The sequence below is a fragment of the Balaenoptera acutorostrata genome, chromosome 3, assembly GCF_949987535.1.
Source record: "Balaenoptera acutorostrata chromosome 3, mBalAcu1.1, whole genome shotgun sequence".
Classification (NCBI taxonomy): Eukaryota; Metazoa; Chordata; class Mammalia; order Artiodactyla; family Balaenopteridae; genus Balaenoptera; species Balaenoptera acutorostrata.
The window spans coordinates 73182705-73205093 of NC_080066.1; the positions used below are offsets into that span (position 1 = coordinate 73182705).

Consider the following 22389-nt stretch of genomic DNA (forward strand, 5'->3'; position numbering starts at 1 on the left):
GAGGGTGAGAGAAAGGCAAGGCTAACTACCTTGATGACAGAGCCCTGGGATGCACAAATGTTTCTCGTGGACCATGCTGTGGGGTCATATTTGACATTGTTCAACAAGCCATCAGCAGGGCCAAGGAGACCTCAGAGAAAGGGTCTGGAGGTGTACTGCCTGGTGCCCAGGGACTGAGCAGAGAAGACAGCAAGTGAGCAGCCAGGATGGAGATGCTTCTCCCAGGGTCAGAGGGCACAGCGGGAACGCCTGGTAAGCGTACGAAAGTGCCAACCTAAGAGAAAGAGCCAGCTCTAATCATCAGGCAGAGAGAGCACAAAGCCAAGCAGCTAAGTAAGAACTGTCCCATCTCTGGTGCTCCTCCCTCCCTCAGCTCCCGCAGTGGCGAAGTTGAAGAGGGGGAAAGAGAGAGCAGAGGACCCTATCCCATGGCTCCGCTGGAGGTTTCAAGCCTGAAGCAAGCTCAAGTTAGGAAAGAGTTGATGCCAAGTTTGTAGTTCTAACTATTAGATGTGACTAGATAATTCAGTGCAATGAGATTGTATGGTTAAAAGTGACAAGACGACTTAATCTGACAGAAATCATGTGTCTGCCCAAGTCTTCACCCATGGGCAGAGGAAGATCATGCCTTCTCAACAAAGTTTCGAAGGATTAGTGGGGGACAAAAATAAAATCAATTCTTACACAACATACTGGTTATAGAAGTCCTATTAAAACCATCTTGGGGGCTTCCCTGGTGGCGCAGTGGTTGAGAATCTGCCTGCTAATGCAGGGGACACGGGTTCGAGCCCTGGTCTGGGAAGATCCCACATGCCACGGAGCAGCTGGGCCCGTGAGCCACAGCTGCTGAGCCTGCGCGTCTGGAGCCTGTGCCCCGCAACGGGAGGGGCCGCGATAGTGAAAGGCCCGCGCACCGCGATGAAGAGCGGTCCCCGCACCGCGATGAAGAGTGGCCCCCACTTGCCGCAACTAGAGAAAGCCCTCGCACGAACCGAAGACCCAGCACAGCCAAAAATAAATAAATAAATAAATAAAATTTAAAAAAAAACAAAAAACAAAAAACAAAAAACAAAAAACCATCTTGGGGGCTTCCCTGGTGGCACAGTGGTTAAGAATCCTCCTGCCAATGCAGGGAACATGGGTTCAAGCCCTGGTCCAGGAAGATCCCACATGCCGCGGAGCAGCTGAGCCCGGGTGCCACAACTACTAAGCCGACGTGCCACAACTACTGAAGCCCACGCGCCTAGAGCCCGTGCTCCACTACAAGAGAAGCCACCGCAATGAGAAGCCCGTGCACCACAATGAGGAATAGCCCCCGCTCGCCGCAACTAGAGAAAGCCCGCGCGCAGCAACGAAGACCCAACACAGCCAAAAATAAATAAATAAAAAATAAATAAATTAAAAAAAACCCAAAACCATCTTGGCTTCTGCTGAGGCTCTGCACTGTGGGACTATCCCAGCAGAGCTTCATCATCCCTGTGATCTTCCTCTCTTGAGAAAAACCACTAACATTGTGGCATCGGAGCACCAGCTTTGTGGCAATGTCACTGTCGCTTCTTAATCTTTTGCTGTGAAAGTTCTCATTGGCTCCTCTCTTTCTTCCCAGATCTTTAAAAATTGGTTATCCAGCATACATAAATAGATCCAGAAGTAATAAAATATTGCTGATTTTTAGTCATCATTGTAATCACTTCTTTCTAAATTACAAATCCACTGGAAAGGTCCTTAGGACCAGCCCTAAGTTTCCTGCTTCATGGAAGTCTGCCATCCAGGGCAAGAGCTAATAGTACCTGGTGAACACTCTGTCCCATATTCTCCCACCCAGTGCACACGTGCACACACAAATGCTTTTTGACCAGCTGTCTGCCTCTAAAAGATAAGACAAGCATCATCTGAGTGGGCTCTGAGGCTCACAGACCAGGGTCAAATACACATTGATCCCCAAATACTGACCGTTTCTCATCCCTGGAGCCTTATCTAGGGCTTAAAGAGTAGGACTGTCTTTATATCTTCTAATGAGACCTTGATACGTGAAACTCTCATTGCCAGTTTCAGGTGGCTGGAGTCGACTGAAGTCAGAGATCCCTAGTGTATGCTCTTACCAACTCAAGCACTTACTCACTGGCGCTGTCACCAACAGATATTTAGTGAGCACTTTTTTGTTTGTTTTGTTTTGTTTATTTATTTCTTTATGGCTGCGTTGGGTCTTCGTTGCTGCACATGGGCTTCCTCTAGTTGCGGCGAGCAGGGGCTATTCCTCATTGTGGTGCACGGGCTTCTCATTGTGGTGGCTTGTTGCAGGGCACGGGCTCTAGGCACACGGGCTTCAGTAGTTCCGGCACATGGGCTCAATAGTTGTGGCTCGTGGGCTCTAGAGAGCAGGCTCAGGAGTTGAAGCGCACGGGCTTAGTTGCTCCGTGGCATGTGGGATCTTCCCAGACCAGGGATTGAACCCGTGTCCCCTGCATTGGCAGGCGGATTCTTAACCACTGCACCAGGGAAGTCCTAGTGAGCCCTTTTTAAGTATCTGGCACTTAGGTGCTAAGGATACAAAGATGGATCAGCCACTGTCTGTCCTCCTTCAGTTCATGCTTACCAACCTCTGCCTTCAGCCCCCTCTTCCCTGCAGGCAGTGAGTGATGCAGGCTGTCCCATCTAGTGTCTGAGCTTGTCCTAGCCAGGCAGACGTGGAGGCTGGTCAACCAGAACCAAAGACAAAATCGTCCCTTAAGGGACTGTCTGGTGAGGAAAGCAGTGATGGTACAACCAGAAATGGGTCACTGCTGCAGGCACCCCCATCCTGCTGGCCCTGCTGCTCTTCGAAGTTAGCTGTAACTGCTGTACTCTCTGCTACTGTCAGAATGATATCTCTTCTATCCCTGCTATTTTGTGTGACTCACTCCAGCTGCAAAGTCCTAGATGGGGTCTCTAATGGACTGATCCCAAGTCCCATGTCCATGTCCTGGCTGCTAGGGAAGCAGGAGAAAGGAGTATCTGGCCTGTATGAGGAGTCCGTCTATCTCCCAGCAAGACTTACATGGTAGGAATTGCTCAAATACATCAAGAGGGTTAATGTAGTCTGATGACTAATGTCCACTACATTAATATTATATTTAAATGAATTTGTACTTTATCAACCACAACAGCATCTACATACAAGTGAAAACTAGAGATCCATAAATTCACAAAATGTGTTTGCTGGCAGGGTCAGCAAATTTTTTCAGAGAAGGGCCAGATAGTAAAATTTCAAGTGTTGCATCTCTGTTGCAACTATTCAACCCTGCTTTTGTAGCACAAAAAGCAGCCATGACAATATGTAAATGAGTATAGCTGTGTTCCAATAAAACTTTATTTATGGACACAGAGTTGAATTTCTTATAATTTTTACGTCGTGAAATATTCTTCTTTTGATTTTTTTCAATCACTTAAAAATATAAAAACCATCCTTAGCTTGTGGGTTGTACAAAAGCAAGCATTGGGCTGAATTTGGCCTGTGGGTCATTTGCCAGCTCCTGATCTGTAGGGATGATTCTTAACCTTTTTGGAAGGTCTCAGACCTCTTTAAAAATTTTATAAAAGACATGGAATGGACCCTTTTGCTGGAGGAAAAAGGCACTCACATGAAACTTTGCAAGTGATTCCAGCACTTTCATGGATTTGCTAAGGAGTAAATAATCCTGGTCTCTAAATCATGCTAGCTGAACCCTTGGGCTCCCATTCCTTTAAGAACTCCTCAGAGCCCAGGGGTTCACAGCCTTGGTTGGGAGTCACTATGTACTTAAGCAATCAGAAGCATTCTCAGCTCCACTGTGGAGCAACTGCTGTGTGACACAAACCGCAGATGTCTCCAGCAGGATAACAGTTAACTGTAATTAGGGGAGGACTATCTATTAGGAAGGGGAAGGATTGCTGTAATAGTGGCCTTGCATTCATAGCCCAGTTGGTGTCTCTCATGTGTTGATACAACGACAGAAAACAAGCCAGTGAACCGTGAGGGATGAACCTCATCACTGACACAGCACTACTAGAAACACTATTTTTTAAGCTGCAAGTGGGTGCTGAATATCTGTTATTTTTTACATCTTTTTTAATATATAAAATATTTTATAATTAAAATGTTAAAAAACCCACTGGATCTCGCCTGGGCCAGTGGTTGTCTTTGACTCAGGTTAGGCTGCCTATAGGGCAGAGGTGAACTCAGTCCCTGTGTGAACTTGTTTGGGAGAGATGAGCTAGGGGAAGGGGGAGGATAGCAGTTGCTGTGTGGGCTATAAAGTTCTCTCTAAGGGCTATTAGTATCACACAGAGCTTTGACCCTCACAATGGAGGTGGTTCAGAGCACAGGCCCTGCTGCCAACATGCCACCTTGTTCTAATCGTGAACTTAGCCACTGTGTGACCTTGGCCCAGTTACCTAACCTCTCTGTACCTTAGTTACCTCATCTGTAAAATGAGGATGATATTTCATAGGACTGGTATGAGGATTAAGAGGGAATGCTTGTAAGTGCTGAGCACAATGCCTGGAACACAGTAAATGCTTTATTAGTGTTTGTTAAATAAAAATAGAGGAGAGAGAGAATTCCCTGGTGGTCCAGTGGTTAGGACTCGACACTTTCACTACCATGGCCTGGGTTCAATTCCTGGTTGGGGAACTAAGATCCCGCAGGCCACAAAAAAAGAAGAGAAAGCCCCTTGGTGCTAAGTTACTTGATGGAGGCGACAATTTTCCTCCCTGGCTGGGTGCAGTTACTTGGGAAGCACTAGATGGCAGCAAAGCATGGGCTTCCAGGTTTCCAGTTGGTCGTTGAAGAGCAAGACTTCTTGAAGAGCCCTGGTGTCAGCTGTCCTGGGTGTTCTCTGCCCCCGCCAGGGATCTGCCTAGGGGCGCCCTCAGGGCACACTCACCGCCACTCTGACTGAGCTGCATCACACTGGGGGCATTGCAGTCTGCGCCTTTGTTCTGACAGGGGTGATTATCACAGAAGCCTTTCTCGGATGTGGAATTACTATGCCAAAGGTTATGGTAATTTTGACACTTTTGACACATACTGGTTGCTGAATTGCCTTCTGAAGAAATTGTACCAATTAATATCTCACCAAGAACGGGGGTTTGTGTCCCTGTCCTGCACTAATTAATATTGGGTATTATTATTATTTTTTTGACCTATTATTTCAGCTTTATTGAGGTATAATTGACATAAAATTACAAGACGTTTAAAACGTACATCGTGGTGATTTGATGTATGTGTACATTGTGAAAGGATCCCACCCATCTCGTTAATTAACACATCCATCACCTCACGTATTTATCCTTTTTGGGGGGAGGTAAGAACATTTAAGTTCTACTCTTTCAGCAAATTTCAATTATACAATACAGTGTTATCACTACAGTCGCCATGTTTTTCGTTAGATCCTCAGACCTTATTCATCTTATAACTGAAACTTTGTACCCTGTTACCAACCTCTCCTTATTTCCCCCACCCCCTGCCCTGGCAACCACTTTTCTGCTCTGTTTCTAGCCTTCGACTTTCTTTCTTTTTTTTTTTTTTTTTTCAGATTTCACGTATAAGTGATTCTATGCAGTATTTGTCTTCCTCTGCCTGGCTTATTTTAGATTAATTACATTTAAAAAGTATTCCAACCCATGTCCTCAAAAGCTGTATAATCTTCCTTTACAAATCAGAGTTTTTATTTAAATTGTATAAAAACCATATATGGTTTGCATTTTTGTTTTCTTATTAGTCATCCATTTTATACATATCAGTGTATACATGTCAATCCCAATCTCCCAATTCATCACACCACCACCCTCACTCCCCCCCGCCGCTGTCCCCCCTTGGTGTCCAAACGTTTGTTCTCTACATCTGTGTCTCAATTTCTGCTTAGTTGCTCCACGGCACGTGGGATCTTCCCGGACCAGGGCTCAAACCTGTGTCTCCTGCATTGGCAGGTGGATTCTTAACCACTGCGCACCAGGGAAGTCTGAAAATATATATATATATTAAGGTGGGAGATAAATAAAATAAAATGTATTCTCCCCTTTGGGGAAGTTTCCTTTGATTTTATCCAAACTCCTGGGGGCTAGTTCTGTAGCACACTGTTCATATTCTTGGTTGTCATGAATGTGTTTTCTAATATTTTGTATCTTCTTTAGATGCTCCCTTTATCTCCCACAGTGTTTTCTTGTTGAATTATTTCAGGCTCACCTTGGTCATAATGAGGGGATTCAGCTTTACCAAGGGCCTCAGTCTTTGGCATTTCCTATGAGGAATGCCCACCGCCCTAGGGGTCAGGAGGCCTGAACTTTAATCCTGGCCCCACCCCGAACAAGTGTAAACTTGGGTAAAAGTCACTTTCCCTCTTTTGGCCTCCTTCTTCCTTCTATTAAATGAGGTGTTAGATAATCTCTAAGGTACCTTCTGGTTTTAAATTTCCACCTGCCACAGTGGATGCTGGCTTTCTGGAGATTCCAAGGATTCAGTTACATCATTAACAACCACAAGAGTGATTAATATTGAGCTTAGTCCACAGTTGCTAATCCGTTGATTCATGCAGAATTAAAAATGATTATGACCCTTTAGGAAAGCTTATTAGTTGTTCTCTTTTTTTAAAGGAATGTTATGGTTCTTAGGTCTTTGTCGTTATTGTTGTTCTGATTAAGCTAATTGAACTAAACTGCGTCACATCAGCTGAGTTTCCTTGTTGCTGGATTCCTGAAGCTGTCACATTGTGTTCCTTGGCTACATTAAGGTGAGGTCTGTTCAGATGAGTCAGAATATAAAATGAATACGTGTGCCAAGCTCAAGGTTGCCTCAAAGGGTGAATCTTACCAAGTTGCAGAGCTTTGCTGGAACTTCATTTCTCCAAGTGGAATACATGGCTACTATCAGGGATCATGGGGGCCAATTCCGTGTTAATCTAATCCTACTATCCGATTTTATAGGTAAGAAAATGGAGGCCAGGAGATGTTGAGTGACCTGTCCACACTCACATAGCATGGGAGATTCAGAATCAAGACTATGTGGTTAGGATATATGGAAAGTGGCCTGATTTCCAATTAAGGTTGACCAATAGACAGCGTTTGATTCGGGCAAGTCATTTCTCCGCACTGATTAAAATGAATTGAAAGATAGAATAGAATGTGAAACTTTCTAGGTTCCTTAAATATTTTGTAGACTAAAATAGGGGCTGGGTAGATTGACAAAGAACTGGTAAAAAAAAAAATAGGACATAAAAATCAAGATATGATTCTATTCATTTTGTCATTTTCATCCTTTTCTGAAGGATATTTACATCTTCATATGTCTCCACATTAGTGTTTACTCTTAGCAAAATTTTTTCTTTTGTAAAATTTATTTTATTTTATATTGGAGTATAGTTGATTTACAATGTTGTGTTAGTTTCAGGTGTACGGCAAAGTGATTCAGTTATACATACACATATATCCATTCTTTTTCAGGTTCTTTTCCCATATAGGTTATTGCAGAATATTGAGTGGAGTTCCCTGTGCTATACAGTTGGTCCTTGTTGATTACATATTTTATATATAGTAGTGTGTATATGTTAATCCTAAACTCCTAATTTATCCCTCCCCCTAACATTTCCCCTTTGGTAACCATAAGTTTGTTTTCAAAGTCTGTTTCTGTTTTGTAAATAAGTTCATTTGTATCGTTTTTTTTTAGAGTCCACATATAAGTGATATCATATAATATTTGTCTTTCTCTGTCTGACTTACTTCACTTAGTATGAGAATCTCTAAGTCCATCAATGTTGCTGCAAATGGTATTATTTCATTCTCTTTTATGGCTGAGTAATATTCCATTGTATATATGTACCACATCTTCTTTATCCATTCCTCTGTCGATGGACATTTAGGTTGCTTCCATGTCTTGGCTATTGTAAATAGTGCTACAATGAACATTGGGGTGCCTGCAACTTTTCGAATTATGGTTTTCTCTGGATATATGCCCAGGAGTGGGATTGCTGGATCATACGGTAGTTCTATTTTAGTTTTCTGAGGATATTCCATATGGTTTTCCATAGTGACTGCACCAACTTACTTTCCCACCAACAGTGTAAGAGGGTTCCCTTTTCTCCACACCCTCTCCAGCATTTGTTATTTGTAGACTTTTTAACAATGGCCATTCTGACCGGTGTGAGGTGGTACCTCATTGTAGTTTTGATTTGCATTTTCCTAATAATTAGCGATGTTGAGCATCTTGTCATGTGCTTTTTAGCCATCTGTATGTCTTCTTTGGAGAAATGTCTATTTAGATCTTCTGCCCCTTTTTTTTAAAAAAAATTATTTATTTATTTATTTATTTTGGTTGCACCAGGTCTTAGATACGGCATGCATTTGGGATCTAGTTCCCTGAGCAGGGATCGAACCCGGGCCCCCTGCATTGGAAGCGTGGAGTCCTACCCACTGGACCACCAGGGAAGTTCCCTGCCCATTTTTTGATTGGGTTGTTTGTTTTTTTGATATACAGCTGGATGAATTGTTTGTATATTTTGGAGATTAATCCCTTGTTGGTCACTTCGTTTGCAAATATTTTCTCCCATTCTGTGGGTTGTCTTTCAATATTTTTTTCTTTTAGCAAGATTTAAGAAAAGAATACAATGCCCTTTAATAAGTGCTATTGCTGAGTAGAAATGAGGCTGAGGAAGACTGACTGAGTTCTAAGAACCTCAGCACTCATTAGTAGGTCTAAAGGCTTAATGAGCATTAATGGGTACTAAACACAATATTTATTAATTCTTTTCTGGAATGAAGAGACCTCCACGGATACAAGCATGCTATTCTCAGAGCAACCTCTGTTGTACATATTTTATTGATTAACCTAGATTTCTTTGATCATAGAAGCAATATAGAAACAGCAAAACCATAAAAAAGTTCAAAAAATATAAAATGAAAGCTAGAAGTCTCCCTTTCCACCCACTCCAGTGTTACTCCCCAATGACAACCACTCTGAACAATTTTTAGTTTTAGTTTTTGTGCTAATTACCATAATAAATATTATGTTTTACTTTCCCCAACTTTTGATTTTGAAAAATTTCAAACTTACAGAGAAGTTGCAAGAAGAATTCACCTAGATTTATCAACTGTTCAGCTTTCCCCCACTCTACACATATACATACTCTTTTTGCTGAACCATTTGAAGAACAGTTACAAACATAATGCTATTTCTCCCCAAAACACCTCAACATGCATGACCCAAGAGGAAGGACATTCTCCTGCATAACCACCATATAATCCTCCCACTCAGAAAACGTAGCACTGATATGATTATGTAATAAAACATCCATATTCAGATTTCCACAATTGTCCAATCATGTCCCTTTTAACGTTTTTAAAATCCAGGATCCAATCACTCATCACACATTGCCCTGAGTTGCTATGTCTCTTCAGCCCCCTTTAATGTAGAACAGTCCTGTTTTTCTTTCACGGCGCTGATATTTTTAAAGAGTCCAGGTGAGTTGTTTTGCAGAATGTCTCTCAGTCTGGATTTGTCTGATTGTTTCCTCATGATTAGTTTCAGCCTCTACATTTTTGGCGGGAGTACCACATAGATGATGTTATATCTTTCTTGTTCCATTTTTACTGATGTTAAATGTGGACTTTTTATTAAGGTGCTATCTGCCAGATTCCTCTGTTGTCAAAGTACCCTTTCCTCTTTGTCATTAATGAGTAAGTCTGTGAGGAGATACTTAGAGACCCTGTGAGCATCCTGTTCTCCAACAATGTTTCAATCAGTGCTTTTGTTTTCCTTTTTGTTTTTGTTTTTTGGGGGGGGTTTGTTTGTTTGGTTTTTTTTTTTTTGGCCATGCCATGTGGCTTTTGGGATTTTAGTTCCCTGACCAGGGGTCAAACCTGTGCCCCCTGCAGTGGAAGCACAGAGTCTTAACCACCGGGCCACCAGGGAAGTCCCACTCAATGGTTTTAATATCCAATGACGTGCCGCGGGGTAGGAAGGCCAGCTACACGGAGGTCAGGGATCCGCCAGACGTGTGGAAGGAGACACCGGCGGACTGACCAGGTCTGGCCCTGAAGTTCCTCTTCAGAGGAAGGTGGGGAAGAAATGCTTTCCTCCCATTCGTCCCTCATGGATCTACCACAGGCCTCTGATGGGTCTGACCACATTACCCGCAAAGAGAAGGATGACAGGAGAAGGATGTGGAGAAGGAGGGCAGGGCTTGTTAACAAACACGGGAAGTGAAATCCTAGATTCAGCTCAGCTGATGTGACTGTGCCGTCTAGGAAGAGTTCCTTCCTTAGAGATGCCTTTCTACCCTGCCCCCCAGGCACTCAGGCACTTCTGGGCTCCCTTGGGGCTCTGTCTGGCTTGCCCCAGAACATGGGATTCTGGCATTTATTCCCAGGCTATCTCCTCTGCTTGGCTTTGAGGCCCCTGGAGGGCAGGGCCTGTGCCTCATTTCTCTCAGGGCCTGGCCCAGGATGTGCACCAGGAAGTTTTTGAAAAATGAATGATAGGGCACGGTGACAGACTGTCTTAAGAGAGGGAACCATCTGTTTTGTTTTGGCCACACTGCGCAGCATGTGGGATCTTAGTTTCCTGACCAGGGATAGAACCTGCGCCCCCTGCAGTGGAAGCGCGGAGTCTTAACCACTGGACCGCCAGGGAAGTCCTGGCAACCATCTGTTTTGGGAGGGAAGCTGCCATCTGTGCCAGTGCTTTCTCAAGTATTTTGTCTGGTCCTGAGAGAAAGATGTAATTATTCCCATTTTACAGATGAGGCAACTGAGGCTCAGAGGGGGAAGTGACTTGCCCAGAAAGTGGCTGAACAGGAATATAAATAGGCCTGTCTTATTCCTGAGCCTAGAGAAGGAGATGGTGGAATTCATAGCCCTAAAGGTGGGCATTGTTTGGAGTCCCTGGCCAAGCACCCAGTGCCCGTGTCACCAACCTCTGCCTAAACAGAAGGAGACAGCATGTGCCTGGATCATGATCCCACCACGTGACCCCTGTGCTGGCTCAGGTGGGAGTTAAGGCAGTAAATGGCAGGTGCTTTCATACCTTCAGCCCTCTGTACACACAGCTACTCCCACCTAATGTGCCGTCCTTCCCGCACCCCACCTCCTACTCTCCTGGTCCTCTTCTTTCACGTTTGAGTCAAGGCTCTCCTTCCCTTAGGCGCCTCATGATGCCTGCTGGAGTAGACCTGACACCTGACCAGGCATTAAGCCTATTCTCCCTCTACCAGCACCTAGCCCCAGGGGGTGCCCTTGAATGTTTGCAGAATCAATGGGTGTGCGCTTGTGCCCAGGAAATCCCCATTGTCCAGGGCTTCCAGGGAAAGGCAAGGCCTCCCATGCCCCAGCCCATTTCAATCTCTCCTCCCCTCCCCTGCCTTATCCTTATGGTGGGGTCAAGGCCTTGCTGAGTCCAGCCAGGCTAGAGGTGGAAGCAGCCACCTCTGTTTGCAAGAGCCAGCGGGCCTCCTGAGGGAGGAAGCAGGAAGGGCGGCCAAGTCTGCCCCACACCCTGATCCTGCCTGGCTGGGCGTGGGAGAGCAGAGGGCACAGGGCAAGGTGCATAGGGCTGGGAAGGACTGAGGAACCAGGCCACTGGCCACCATTGGGAGGAGGAGGCTTCCTGCCTGCCTTCTACCCAGGGGGCTAGCCAGCTGGGGAGGAACCGGCTGTGTCCTCTCCTGGCCTGTCCTGATAGCATAAGAAAGCTGTCAGCACTGGACCCACTGTCAAGCAGCCGGCAGTCCAGTCTTCATTCGACTTGTTCTGGACCTGCTCAGGGCCAGGCTGGGGATGGGTGGGGTGTAAAGATGAGTAAGATCCATTTCCTTCTCTAGGGGAGCTCACACCAGACATTTAAGGAACAATAAACATAGCAATACTCATTGAGCACTTATGGGCCAGACACTGATCCAAGTGCACACATATCCGTAACTAATGGAATGGTCACAACAACCCATGGGGATAATGAGGCACAGAGAGGTCAAGATGGTTCCCTGGGGGACTTCCCCGGCAGTCCAGTGGTTAAGACTCCGCACTTCCACTGCAGGGGGTGCCAGTTCAATCCCTGGTCAGGGAACTAAGATTCCCACATGCCGCGTGGCACTGCCAAAAAAACCCAAAAACCGAAAAACAAAACAACGAAAACCCGAGAAGGTTGCCCGGGATCACACAGTAGGTTGCTCGTTGGGATCTACCGTAGGCATCCGGCATCGGAGTCCCTGCATTTAGTCCTCGCACCGTGCATCCGCTATGCCAACCCCAGTGGCGGTTGCCCCAGCCCACACAGGCAGCATCTCAGTCCTGGCTCTGTCTCCTCATCAGCAGGTTGGTAGGCTCTGTAAACTTGCCAGGCACCAAAGTGTGCCTTAGGATATCATCACTTTCATTGCCCTTTAGTGCCCCCCATGGTTACATCTTCCCCGTGGGCTTGTCTTCTCATCCTGTGGAAGCTTCAGGCTCCTGTGACTCACCAGTCTCACAGGCTGGGGGAGTGTCTTGCACAAAGCAGGTGCTCAGATGTATCTGTGGTTTGGTGGGTTGATGGAGGAGGCTTTCGTTTCCCCAGGTCTCTGGGACATGAACAAAGTGGTTCTCAGCCTATACATTGGAACCACCTGGGGAGTTTTAACCACTGCTGAAGCCCAGCTCCCACTCCCAGAGGCTCTGATGTAATTGGTGTGGGGTGCAGTCTGAGCATTAGGATTTTAAAACACTCCCAGTGTGATTCTGATGTGCATTCAGGGCTGAGAACTCCTGGAATGTAATATGTGGCAGTTATTAACTTTAATTATACATCTCTCCATCCGACATATGATTAAGTGCCAGGGACTTGGATGCCCTTGGGGGACAGTAGAAAACAAGACAGTTATGGTCCCTTACCTTGTGACATTTACATTCTAGTAATTCAATTTAACAGGCTTTACTGGGTTGGGGATGTCAGGCATTGTATGGGCACAAAGATGAACAAAGCGTTGTCCTTGCCCTTGAGGAAAAGAGAACTGGACACTAATTACAACTAAAATAGAGGAAGGGGAATGCCAATTAGGTACAAACCAAGAGTGGTAGGGTTCAGGGGAGAAAGGCATCCAGAGGGCAGATCGGGGAAATTTCCATGGAAGATACGTCACCTGAGAGGGCCCTTGAGGGATGGTTTGGATTTTGTAGGATGGGATGAGGGGGTGGTGATGGAATGGCTTAAACAAAAGTATGGAGGCAGGAACAGCCAATAATCCAAGCTGGCAAGAGAGCTGGATGTGCACACACAAGAGGGAAGAGGATGTGCGTACACAGTGGGGAAATGCAGGTCGGAGCCTTAAATGCCAGGTGAGGCATTTGGAACCACGCAGGAACTGAGGCTGAGATAATTCTTAGCTCTTAATACCTGGACCTCCTCCTGACTTCATTCTGGAGTAGGTGTCCTTGCTGCCACCACCCTCAGCGTTTTCCCTTCCCTGCCCACTGCCACCTTGGTCCCATGTTCAGTGCTCAGTAGCCTGTTACTGCTCTCAGGTGAGGTTCTGATGAACTCACTCCACCCCAAGCATAAAATGCATTTCCAGATGGTACCTCCCTAGGCATTGCATTTGGCAAGTAGAGTGGAAAGAGCACCAAACTGCAAATGGGGAGGGGGCCTGGCTCTAATCCTAGCTCTGCCCCTCACCAGATGTGTGACCTTGAGCAAGTCACTTCTCTTCTTTGAGCCTCAGTTTCCTCATCTGAAAAATAACCAGGCTGGATGGGATGATTGACAGTGCAACTTCCAGCTGCGACATTCTCTGACTAGTTTGCCATGTGTCAAATTCAAGAATGTCCTTTTTGCCTTGGGCAAGGGGACATTGCTGCTGCAAATTAGGTACTAAGCATGAGACTCAGAGGGGGAAGGAATGGAGAGGCTACATGTAGGTGCTCCGCAGTCTCGCCTGAGCCCAGCCTTGGATTCATCATAGCACAGGCACCGGCCGTGTGAAGGAAGAAGGCTTCAGATGATTCCAGCCCCCAGCCATTCAAGTCACTCCCACCCACTGAAGTCTCCCCATTTGAAGCCCCAGACATCGTGGAGCAGAGATAAGCCATACGTGCCGTACACTCTCTGTGTTTCTGACCCTCAAGGCATGAGCCTAACAAAATTGTTTCATGCCACAAGGCTGGGGTGGTTTGTTACACAGCAATAGATAACTAGAAATGGGGGAGGAGGTTTGAGGATGGTCTGAGGATGAAGGGCCTCCTTATGCTGGTGAAACCTCACCAGTGGTTGTCCTCCTGTGGCCACTGACTTGGAGAGCCACCTCTGGTCTTGGATATTACTCTACTCAAGGTAGCCTGGTGCTCTTGGGAGAGGTGGCTCAAAGCCTGCACTGCCCTGGAATGTTGTCAAGTTTATGAACAAGGAAGCACCGGGATCTTTCTAGAGGCTGTCACAGACTCTGAAGCACCAGTCAGCTGGGGAGTGGGAGAGGGCTGGTTGATCTGTACCTCTCAGTACCCCAGTGTCGGGAAAGGCTAAAGAGGGGACAGGGGGGTTGCTCACAGAGGTAGAGGTCCTCCAGGTGCATCTTACACATTCTGTCTCATTTTAGTCCCACAGTAGCTCCATTAGATGCTGTAAGGAGTGTTTACCTACTTTACTGATGAAGAATAAGGTCAGATGCCATGCGCAAGACTATACCCACACCGGGAACGGCAGAGCAGAGCTTTGAACCAAATGTAGGACTCTGAACCTATCACCCTTTCCTCTCGGACTGTCTTGAGGAGTGCCCTGGATGAATTAGGGATGGAGGCTCTGGGAAGGGGCCTTCATTTATTCTCCCTAAACAGCCTCTTGTCTTGAAATAAGACCACTGAACTTGACTTACATTCTGTTTCCATGTCCTTCCACCACCCCCTCCACTCTCATTCCTTTTTCCTCCCGGGATTTTTGGCAGAAGGAAGAGAGGAGTGCTCCACTCCCAAGTCTTTCATTAGGGAAGCCTTGATGGTGATGTGAAGCTTCACCAATGTGCCAGGCAGGGCTGGGGGCACGCAGGCCAGGCTACTCCCAAGTGCGGGTGGGGATGAGGGGATGGGGTGGGGTGGTGAGGAGGGGAGTGTCCCTACCCCTCACAACAACGCATGGGGATAATGAGGCACAGAGAGATCAGGATGGTTCCCTGGGGGACTTCCCCGGAAGGCCAGTGGTTAAGACTCCGCACTTCCACTGCAGGGGGTGCGGGTTCAATCCCTGGTCAGGGAACTAAGATCCCACATGCCGCGTGGCGCTGCCAAAAAAACCAAAAACCGAAAAACAAAACTGTGAACCGTGGATGGTGAAGTTTCCAGAAGAATCTGTCCGTTGTCGGAGCACTCTGACTGGGAGGGAGGAAGGGGCATATTCCCTGGTGGGACTTCCTCTTTCACGGTGGAAGCGGGGGACAAGGAGATACCACTTTCTGAGTGATCATGCCAGGCTATATCAAGCGTATCAGCTCATTTAAATCAGTTTCCAGATTAGGCTTGGAGAGGTTAGCTGACTTGTCCAAGGCCCCACATCATGTAAGCGGCAGAGCCCGTGAAGACGCCAGGTCTTGCCACTGGCTCTCTCCCCCTCTCCTGGGAACCTCAAGGCCCAGGAGGTGCCCGCTCCGACCTGGCAGTCTCGGCCCTCACCCGGGGGCTGTCCCGAGGGGACTCCCGGTAGAGGGCGCTCCGAGCGCCGTCTCGGGCCTCCGGGTGCGCCTCCAGCCGGCGCCTGGGACGGGACCGGCCGCCCCGCCCTCTCGGCTCCTCCGCGGCTCTGCGGGCAGGCGGACGCCCACCGCGCAGGGAGCCGAGCCGAGCAGACAGCAGCGCGGCCGGCCGCGCTCCCCGTGCCTACCGCGCCTCCACGCCCGGCGCCGCGCAGCCTCCCGCCGTGAGTAGCGCCCGTCTGCGGGCTCGACGGGCGGGACAGGGCGCGCGGCTCGGGGCTGGGGCTAGCGGGGGCAAATTGCTCCGGGGCAAGTCAGCGGCCCCGTCCCTGACGCCGCCCCCGGGTATGGCCGGCCTTCGCCTTGGGTGCTCTGGCCGGCCCTGGACCTCAGGGACTGCCCGCTGGGCCCCTAGGGCTCGCTCCGAAGTCTGGCACTTTGACCCGAGGAACCGGCTGGGAGCGGCGGGCAGACCTGGCGCCTAGGGAGTATGGGAGACAGACTTCCCTCAAGTTAGGACCCCTTGACGCGGGGGAGGGCCCCAGATTTACGGGAGGAGAGGGCCCAGATCTTTTCAGCATCATCTGCTTCTCATACCTCCTTCTCGCCCTCGTGCGAAGAGGTGATGCGAGGAGAGGAGGCTGCTGCGTACCGAGTCAGCTTTCTCTGTGGCAGAATGAAGCTGTGGTCCCAGTCGCGAGCCTGGGCTGGGGCAGAGTTAGGGTGGGCAGCGGGGCAGCCAGTTGCTCTGCGGCAGGCTGGGGTTTCGACCCCAGCATAGGAGGGTGTTGTCAACGGTTTACCCGACTATGGTTCAGGCATTGTGGATGTTTCATGGCACGTGTGGGTCTGCCTGAGCCTCACTGTAACTCTGCAAGGTGGAAATTAGTCTTCTCACTTTGGGAGGGAGAGGAGGCCCAGAGCCGTAAGCGCTGAGGCCAGGCAGGTGGTAGGTTAGGAGTGTACACTGGAAGAGAGGATGCATAGCTGCTGCCTCACTGGCAGGTGGGAAGGTTGCTGGGGGCGGGTGGCCCCCGACACCTTGTACTCAAGAATCCGGTGGGGGGCAGCTGGGGGCCGCTGCTGTGGTTTCTGACATTGTATTTCTCAGCTGCCTCTGGGTAAGGTATTCCTGGGAGAGCCCTGGTGACTGAGGGGTACTGGTACGTTGACCTCTTCACGATTTCCTCCGGAGTCCTGTTCTTCCCCAAACCACCCATCTCCCAAGATGTGTTTTTAGCACCTGAAGTGGCCCCATTCGGCAGCTTTGGGAGAGGCTTGGGCAGGGGGTGCAGGGGTGTGTGGATTTGAGTGGGTGTGTGCTGGCCTGGGACGAGTTTCCCACTGGCAGGAAGAAGACCTGAACTAACCCTGACCCTCTCCCTAGGGCCTCCCTAGTTGTTTGTTAGATGTGGGGGTGACCAAGCAGGCTGCCCAGGGGAGCTGGTCCTTTACCAGGAAGACAGTTTTCTCATGTCAGCTTAGGCAGGTGGCTGATCTTCTTTGAGCCCAGCTTCCTCATCAGAGATCAGGGTGGGTCAAAGCCTCCAATGCATGGAGGGACACTGTAATGCTGGATGCTCCTCCCTTCTGTTGCAGCCTCCTCCTGAATGTGATGGGGGGGTGGTGGTGTAAGGGGGCAATCATGGTCCCATTTCACAGACTTGCACTGGGTGAGGATCTCTGAGAGTTCAGCAGGGTGAGCTGGGGCCCATGGGGGAGGGGCTTAGTAGGGTTGAAAGTTCCTTATGGGATGATCCTCCAGCCCTGGAGGCCTCCTCCCAGGTTGTCCCTCAGGAGGCCACCGACTTCGTAACCCTCGTGCCACCATTGGAGGGCTGAGGGTACTGTCAACAGAAGCTGGGGGAAGAGCAGCTGGAGTGGGCTAGCTGTGTGACTTTTAGCAAGTCCTTTCCCCCATCTGGACCTCAGTTTCCTCCTCTTGTAAAACAAGTGGGTTTGACCAGACAGCAGTGGTTTTCAAACTCCTCCCACCCATGAATTCTTACACAGAACCCCAACATATAGTGTAGATAAAGTGGAACTTCTCTGGCTCCCCTTCCTCATGCTGGCGGCTCCTGAGCAGAGTCTAAAAATCCCCTAGATGTTCTTAGAGATCTCTTTTTGTGAGGTTTTAGGAAATCTGTGTTAACCTTTCAGAAGTGTTGCCTAGTATTAGGGTTGGGGGCAGGAATGTGAATTCTAGAGATTCCATTAAGAGAAATGTAGGCATTAAGATGGGCCTCAACCATGGAATGTCTGGAGCTGATGGCCTGTGCCCCTGGCCAAAAGTTGTAGCTGTGCCCTCCGCCATGTGGTTTCATCTTTTCAGGGCCAGAAAGGTGCCTGTATCTCTGGGTCCTAGTTGGTGACTGTAATTCCACCTCAGAATGTCTTCCCTTTAGTTTCATGCTTCTAAACTGGTAAAATGCAAATTCATCTTCGGGAGAGATGTTATGAAGGGGCTTTGAGTTGTTATCAACTGCTTTTACCTGATGAGCTTTCTGAGCAGCAGCCTTGAGAAAGACAGCTGGGGCACTAAATTTAAATCAGCCAACATTCATGGAGTGCCTGCTGTGTACCACCTACCACAAGGGGACAGAGGTGAGAATGTCACAGCTCCTGCCCTCGTGAGGCTCCAAGACAATAGGCAGGAGGGAAGGAACTCACATTTGTTGGAACCATCCAAGGACTATTAAAAACACTTTACATATGTTATCTCATTTGTCCAGTAGATATTAGACTCATGGTTTAATTATGTAAAATTTTGATTGCATACAAAATAAGTGTACATACCATCAAGAAACAGCATTGCCAGCACCCAGAAACCTCCTTGTGTCCCCTTCCAGGCACAACCCCTGACCCAGGCGTAACCACTATTATGACTTCTAGCACCACAGATTTGTTTTACCTAAAGGGAATCACACAGTCTGTAGTCTTTTGTGTCTGGTTTTTTTCATTCAACATTATGTTTGTGAGTTTCATCCACATTGTTGCAGGGAGCAGTAGTTCACTTTTTCTCATTGTTGTATAATAATTTCATTGTATGGGTATAACTCAATGTATTTATCCATTCTTCTGTTGATGGCCATTTGGTTGTTTCCAATTTTTAGTTATTACTGATAGTGCTGCTGTGAACGTTCTAACATGGACCATTTTGGAAAACATCTGCATGCGTTTCTCTTAGGTATGTCCATAGAAACTGCCCAATAGTTTTCCAAAGTAGTCCCAGTGAATACTCTCCCTAGCAGTTTTGAGAGTTCTCCAGATATTCACTAACACTAGGCATTGTCTAGACTCATTTTCTATGTAAGTAATTTGAAGCTCAGAAAAGTTGTCTTGTGCTGTTTGCTAGTAAGTAGCAGAGCTGGGATATGAACCCAGGCCTGTGTGCCTGTGGAACCTGTACTCTCTCCCTCTGGGTTACACATTGACATAGATTATGAAATAAGGCAGAACGTGATAAGCTCTAACCCTAAAAATGTGTGAAGAGCCCTCTTTGGGAATTTAAAGAGGTAGAGAGTTTTAATCTGTTTTGGCAAGAAAAAGGGTCATGGAGGCTCATAGAGATGGTAGCATTTGAGCCTGGCTTTGTGGGAAGGGAACAGTTTTGCTAGGAGGGCTCTCCAGGTGCCCCCCCTAACCCCCTGAAGAGGGCCCAACTTGAGCTGGGGCATGGCAGGGGTGAAAGTTTTGGGGGAATGGGAAAGGTCTACTTTCACCTGTAATATAGGATTTATGGGGGAGGGGGCTATGCTGAAATGGTGAGTTGGGGCCAAACTGGTGGGCCTAGTTTGAGCTTAGGGGGCTCCCCTGGCCCCCAAGTTTTGGTCACTCAGGATGTGGAGCACAAGGCGGGGGCTCATTGTTTTCTGGGGAGGTGGGGCTTCTTCAAATCCAGCTCAGCTCCTGATAGCGAATGCAGCTGGCCTCTTGCCGAATGGAGGATCATAGCTGTTCCTGGGACCATTCTCAGGATATCTGCCAACAGAATTTTTTTGGAGTTTTCTGCTTCCATCTAGCTGTGGGAAATTAGTAACTACTCCCACCTCCACCCCCAGAATCTGACCCAAATGGTTTATTTGGAAGTATTTTTTCAGCAAAAAGAAGATGATAGATAGCAGTCCTGCCCCACTCAGTGCTAGTCTCGGGAGGTTTGCCAGGAATGGGGGGTGGGGGCGAAGGGGGCCAAACTTCTGATTCTGATCAAGGCAAACTTGCCAGGAGGATCCCAGTACCTTTTCCTCAGAAGGGAACAGACTTGGTGTCTCAATGGCTGTGGGAAGCAGAAACACAAACAATGGCCTGGAATGAGTCAAATAACAATAATAATCATCGTTCTTATTTGCCCAGCAGTTTATGTCCTTATCACAATGGGTCCTCACATGGATGTGTGAAGTATGTGATATAGACGTGATCACCCCAGTTTACAGAGGAGGGGAATTGAATCCCAGAGAGGGTGCCAATGTGCTATGGGTCACATGGCTAATATACACCCAGATTAGCCTAGAACCGGGGATCCTGGAGCCTGCTTTTCTCAGGATTCCATGCTTGCCAGGCCCTGGCTGAGCATGGAGTGAAGACCAAGCAGGGAGGAGGATGTGTGATGCACAAGCAGGAGGTTGGCAGGTGGCCCTGAGAGTAAGGCCTGTGAGCCAGCCAGGCCAGCTCTGCCTGGAGGTCTTCAGGGATGTGTGTGACTCGATGGAAGGGAGGGAGGCAGGTGGCATGTTGGTACCAGAGCTCTGGTTTGTAGGGGGCAGAGGTGGAGGAAAGAGGGTGAAATGTATACATCACCTGAGAGTTAGAACAGCTTCAGCCACTTGGCACTGATGAGACGTGCCCTTATGTAATGGTGCCTCCACCCAGCCTGGTGAAAACAGTCTTTTGGGGCTCATGGGGCCCGGCCGTGGTTGGTATCTGATTGCCAGGCAGAAGAAAAGCTGCCAGCACTAGCCAAAATGAGCTCTGAGAGGCCTTTGCTAATGACTCTTGAAAGATGCATCCACAGGTAGCTGGTTTTATCTTTGTGATGTGCAGGCTGTGTCCTGGGCCCTGCCCTCGGGGTGCTGTCCAGGGTGGCATGTGGCTGTCCCAGGAATGGGTGAGCTCCTTAGGGCAGGAGGATCCCAAGGGAGGATGCAGACAGTCTCTTCTGGTGGAGTGGTGAGTGCTCTGCGTGGTTCAGAGTAGTCCTGTGGTTCTCACTAAGGTGCCCTGGGTAGGCAGAGTTAGCTCCATTTTACAGATGAGGAAACAGCCTCCTTCCTCTGACAAGAGATGAGGCCATAGAGCTAGTTGTAGGCAAAATTGCAACTAGAACCTCAGGCTCCTAACTCCTGGTGCCTACTGTAATTTGTCACACCACTCCCAGCCATCTTTCCCTTAGGGTGATGAGTGAGAGAGTTTGAAATCAGTTCAGACTCCAAATTGGGTGGCACAATGCCTGTAGGAGCTGAGGTCATGCACATCCCTTACCTCTCTACTGCATTTTGTAGTTTATAAAATTAATATCCTGATTTGCAGTGGTGTTTACAGTACTAATCCCTTTTACAGATGAGGAAGTTAAGACTCTGCAGTTTAAATGACGTAGGCAACTGTGGGACTTGAACCTGGAACTTCTGACTCAAAAATGAGTTCTGTTTTTCCTGCATCACAGCTCCCTCTTTTCTCAGTAGACCTGAATTTCATGAGAACAAATTGCCGAAGTTGCCCATGGCCCTGTTTCTCTGAACTTGTTCAGAGCAGATCTGAAGAAGTGAGGAGGGCTATTTTTCTGTCTCCTTAACAAACGTGATTAATATAAATCAAATAAGAATCGTACATCATTGGTCACAGGTGAGGAAAGGCTTGATCAAGGCTGTTCTTGAGGAACGAGGGCTGTGGGTTATCCTTAAGTTATTAGCTCCCACGCAGCCAATTACTTTTGGGCATAGATTCAGGCAGGTACCAATTGACACGTCTGTCCTAAGCTCAGGTTTTTTCATGTTTCAGGGCTGTACGCTCCAGGCCTCAATGAGGAGCCCAAACATGGAGACATTCAAGCAGCAGAAGGTGGAGGACTTCTATGACATCGGGGAGGAGCTGGGGAGGTAAGTGGCTGTGAGAGGTGTGCTGGTCAGTAGATCTTGTAGGTCATGGGCTTGTCACAGCACTCGTGGGAAGCTTTAAAAACAGTCCTGAGGTTTATTCATCTTCACGGGTGCCTCTGCAAGTAATCATCTCTCTGGAAATGAAGACTTGCCAGCAGAAGGGACTAGAATTGCTGAGTTCTGTGTTTTCAGTATAACCTGGCTGACAGTTAACGGCGAATCTCAATGATTCTTGTCATATCTGTTCCTTTGCTCCCCAAATCCTCCCCAGGCTCTGGACTGAGATATGACCTGTTGGTTTTCTTCTCCGAATCCCACTTGGGATTCTCCGCGGCTCCCAGGTTTGTTTTTTTTTTAATGTTTATTTATTTATTTAACTGTGCCAGGTCTTAGTTGCGGCACGTGGGCTCTTAGTTGCAGCATGTGGGATCTAGTTCCCTGACCAGGGATGGAACCCGGGCCCCCTGCATTGGGAGCATGGAGTCTTAACTACTGGACCACCAGGGAAGTCCCTCCACAGCTCTCAGGATTTTGTTCTGTAAGCTCAGAGCCTGAATGGGAGGTGAAATCATCCTCCTGAAAATGGCTTTAGATTGAGTGACAAGCCACACGAGCCTAGTTGCGAAGGTTCCTCTGATCTG

The 22389-nt window shown here is 48.0% G+C and overlaps 1 protein-coding gene across 1 annotated transcript in view; it reads left to right on the forward strand.

Moving 5' to 3' along the window:
- The first annotated feature begins 12243 nt into the window (after nucleotides 1-12243).
- The window catches only part of DAPK2 (death associated protein kinase 2), a 119251-nt gene continuing 109105 nt past the window's right edge, over nucleotides 12244-22389 (forward strand). The window contains exons 1-4 of the mRNA XM_057542677.1: nucleotides 12244-12322; nucleotides 15594-15663; nucleotides 15712-15880; nucleotides 21651-21748. Of these exons, the coding sequence (XP_057398660.1) occupies nucleotides 12244-12322; nucleotides 15594-15663; nucleotides 15712-15880; nucleotides 21651-21748 (416 nt within the window). The remainder of the gene's footprint in view (nucleotides 12323-15593; nucleotides 15664-15711; nucleotides 15881-21650; nucleotides 21749-22389) is intronic.